The 2,552-nt window shown below is 41.1% G+C and overlaps 1 protein-coding gene across 1 annotated transcript; it reads right to left on the reverse strand.

The window, feature by feature from the left end:
* Positions 1–18: 18 nt before the first annotated feature.
* On the reverse strand, positions 19–1,580 carry LOC133844738 (dynactin subunit 2). The gene is made up of 3 exons (XM_062278889.1): positions 1,357–1,580; positions 368–1,286; positions 19–310 (listed from the first exon to the last, which is right to left on the reverse strand). Exons 1-3 carry the CDS (start codon positions 1,390–1,392, stop codon positions 126–128), a joined length of 1,140 nt encoding a protein of 379 aa, XP_062134873.1. The 5' UTR covers positions 1,393–1,580; the 3' UTR covers positions 19–125.
* Positions 1,581–2,552: the final 972 nt, after the last annotated feature.

Below are 2,552 nucleotides of genomic sequence, written 5' to 3' on the forward strand. Positions count from 1 at the left end.
TGAAATCCAAATATGAAGCTCATTGCATTAGATTTATTGGATAAAATAAATAATTTCACATATTTAGTTATATAATTCTAGGTATGCATGAATGTGTAGTAGATATTCATAATATGCTCGACATTCTATTTAGCATTAGTAATCGCAGTGACTCGTTGTTCAACCTTGGCTACTTTGTTGTTTATAGTTTCCAGATTTTGAGCAAACGTCTCCTGCACCGAATGAAGTAGTTCCTTGTTATTGACCAAACTGGTGGTAATTGTGCCTTGTTTTTGTTCGATTTCAGCAATAATCTTAGCAAAATTGTTTGCTGCAAGCGAGGGGATTTGAATCAGTAAAAAAATTTAGTCAATGTTAATTTACTCACCATATTTATGCAGCGATTCCAACGCTTGCATGCGCTCAATCACATGTGGCAGTATTTCAACTACAGGCTCGGTACGTTTTGCAATATCATAAAGTTCAGATATCTTTTGGTCGCGCTTAGCATCCTGTGGACTGCCGCTGGACTTCTCCTGTATGGCATCCATTTTGCCCGCTAGCGAAGACAATCGTTGCTCGATTACATCGAGTTTATCCGGCTGAAGTAAAGCTGCCTTGGTGCTCAAATGCCGCACAGCTTCAAGCACATTGCTTGTATTGGTAACCGCTGTCAGGCGGCTCAGCTTCTCGGGCTGAGCTCCTACAGCTTTTTCCAGCTGATGCAAGCGCTGCTCGAGACTTGCCACACGTGCCGTGGACGCCAAGTCGGTGCCGGGAGTTGGCAACGCAGTGAGAACACCGGATTGCTTAAATTCTTCTACTTGAGAGACCAGAGCCTTAACCTGCTTATCATTCGGCATTTGCTCTTTGCCCAGCACCTGTTCCAATTTCAATGTGTCCAACACACGTTTCGCAGTGCTGATTACAGTTGCCACTGCATCATAAGATTGCTTCTCTTCATCAGCGATTTTTCGATCAACTTGCAGAGCGGCTACTTCATTGAGCAGCTCGTTCATCTCAATCTGCAGACGCTGGCATTTTTGCACAGGTGTCTCCTTCTCACCTAGGCCAACCAGCTCGTACTCACCGCCTCGCACATCGTAGCCACGGCACAGGCGGCGTCCAATGCGATCCGTGAAGTCAACGGTGCCTTCGAGTGAAGCATTATTGAAACGCTTGTGCGCGACGCTTGGCGAAATGTGCATGCGCTCGATGGCATCGTTCTCCGGTTCCTCTTCGTAATAGTCCGATGTATCGGGCTCTGGATCATCTGGAGTTTCATAAACATCCGGTTGGTCATAAGCCTGTCAAATTACATTATAAACTTAAAGATACATATGTATGTACATATATAAATGTTTAAGCGAGACTTACAATACCGGGAAGATTTTGAAATTTCGGATCTGCCATTATGGTGGGCACTGCGCTGGAACAGTTTTAAATTCGTTTCGGACGAGTTGATTATCTTCGTATCGGTTGCAAATCTTGCAGAAAGTTTTTCGCAAAACAGAATTGGACAGCAAAGCTAATACTGATGTCATAGAAAAGAAGTGTGACCAAACAGTCTATACAACAGATACGCTAAAATTTTTAATACCAAATAACATCTGTGCCAAAAAATTACTATATGGGAATATTTTCGGGTGTTTACTGAAGCACTAACCGGTTAACTAAACGGTTTATTAAACTTATAGCCTCTTTCCACCTCTCGGTTTTCTTTGGTTTTCTTTGGTTTTTTCACGTTCAGGCCGAATGTTACGTTCGCCCCATGTAAAATCCCATAAGAAAAAAACGTCGGTTTTTCTACGTTCGCGAGCTACGTAGAAATAGCGAACGCACTTTTTGGGTAATTATGCGATATTTTGATCGATATGACAACGAAAAAGAGCTCACCACTAACAAAACAGCTGACATTAAAGTGCGCCAAGGTATGAAAATAGAAAAATAAAAATTTGATTTTGCTTTTTAAAGCAAATTTTTTATATTTTAGATGAGCCAAAAAACTCGCAAGCCGTCAATATCGTGGAGTGGCATCCACAAGGCTATGTTGTTCGAGTTATGGGAGGAGAAATGTAGTGCCTTTTTTGGCCAATCCACAAAGGCGCTCCACAAGGATGCCAAATTCCTCCCTATTAATTCGAAAATTATCTTCAAAAAATGATTCGTTGTTTCCAGGAACATCGCGCTCCTAAAAACACCCATGCCGTTGCTAAAAAGTAAATGTATTTATGTAAATATTACATTGCTGCCAGCAATGGCCTATACTCTATACTTCGCTAATTTTCCCTCCACTTCGTTAAAATCCTCATAAAAATTCTGCAATTTAATAAAATTTTCCATTTTCAAATGCGCGTGCTGTTTTTTGAAATGTTCGCCAACTCGTGTTTACATTTGAACAGCTGATATTTCAGAGCGGCCATATTGAGAAATTTACCGTTGCCCATATTTTTCGGTTCGTGCAGATGGAAACCCCGAAACGGGACTTTAAAAAACGTAGAAAAACTGACTGAGGTGGAAAGAGGCTATTATAGTTAATTTCAATTGTATAAGTCCAAATTTGTAGTGGTGTG

The sequence above is a fragment of the Drosophila sulfurigaster genome, chromosome 3 (genome assembly GCF_023558435.1).
Source record: "Drosophila sulfurigaster albostrigata strain 15112-1811.04 chromosome 3, ASM2355843v2, whole genome shotgun sequence".
NCBI classification, from domain to species: Eukaryota; Metazoa; Arthropoda; class Insecta; order Diptera; family Drosophilidae; genus Drosophila; species Drosophila sulfurigaster.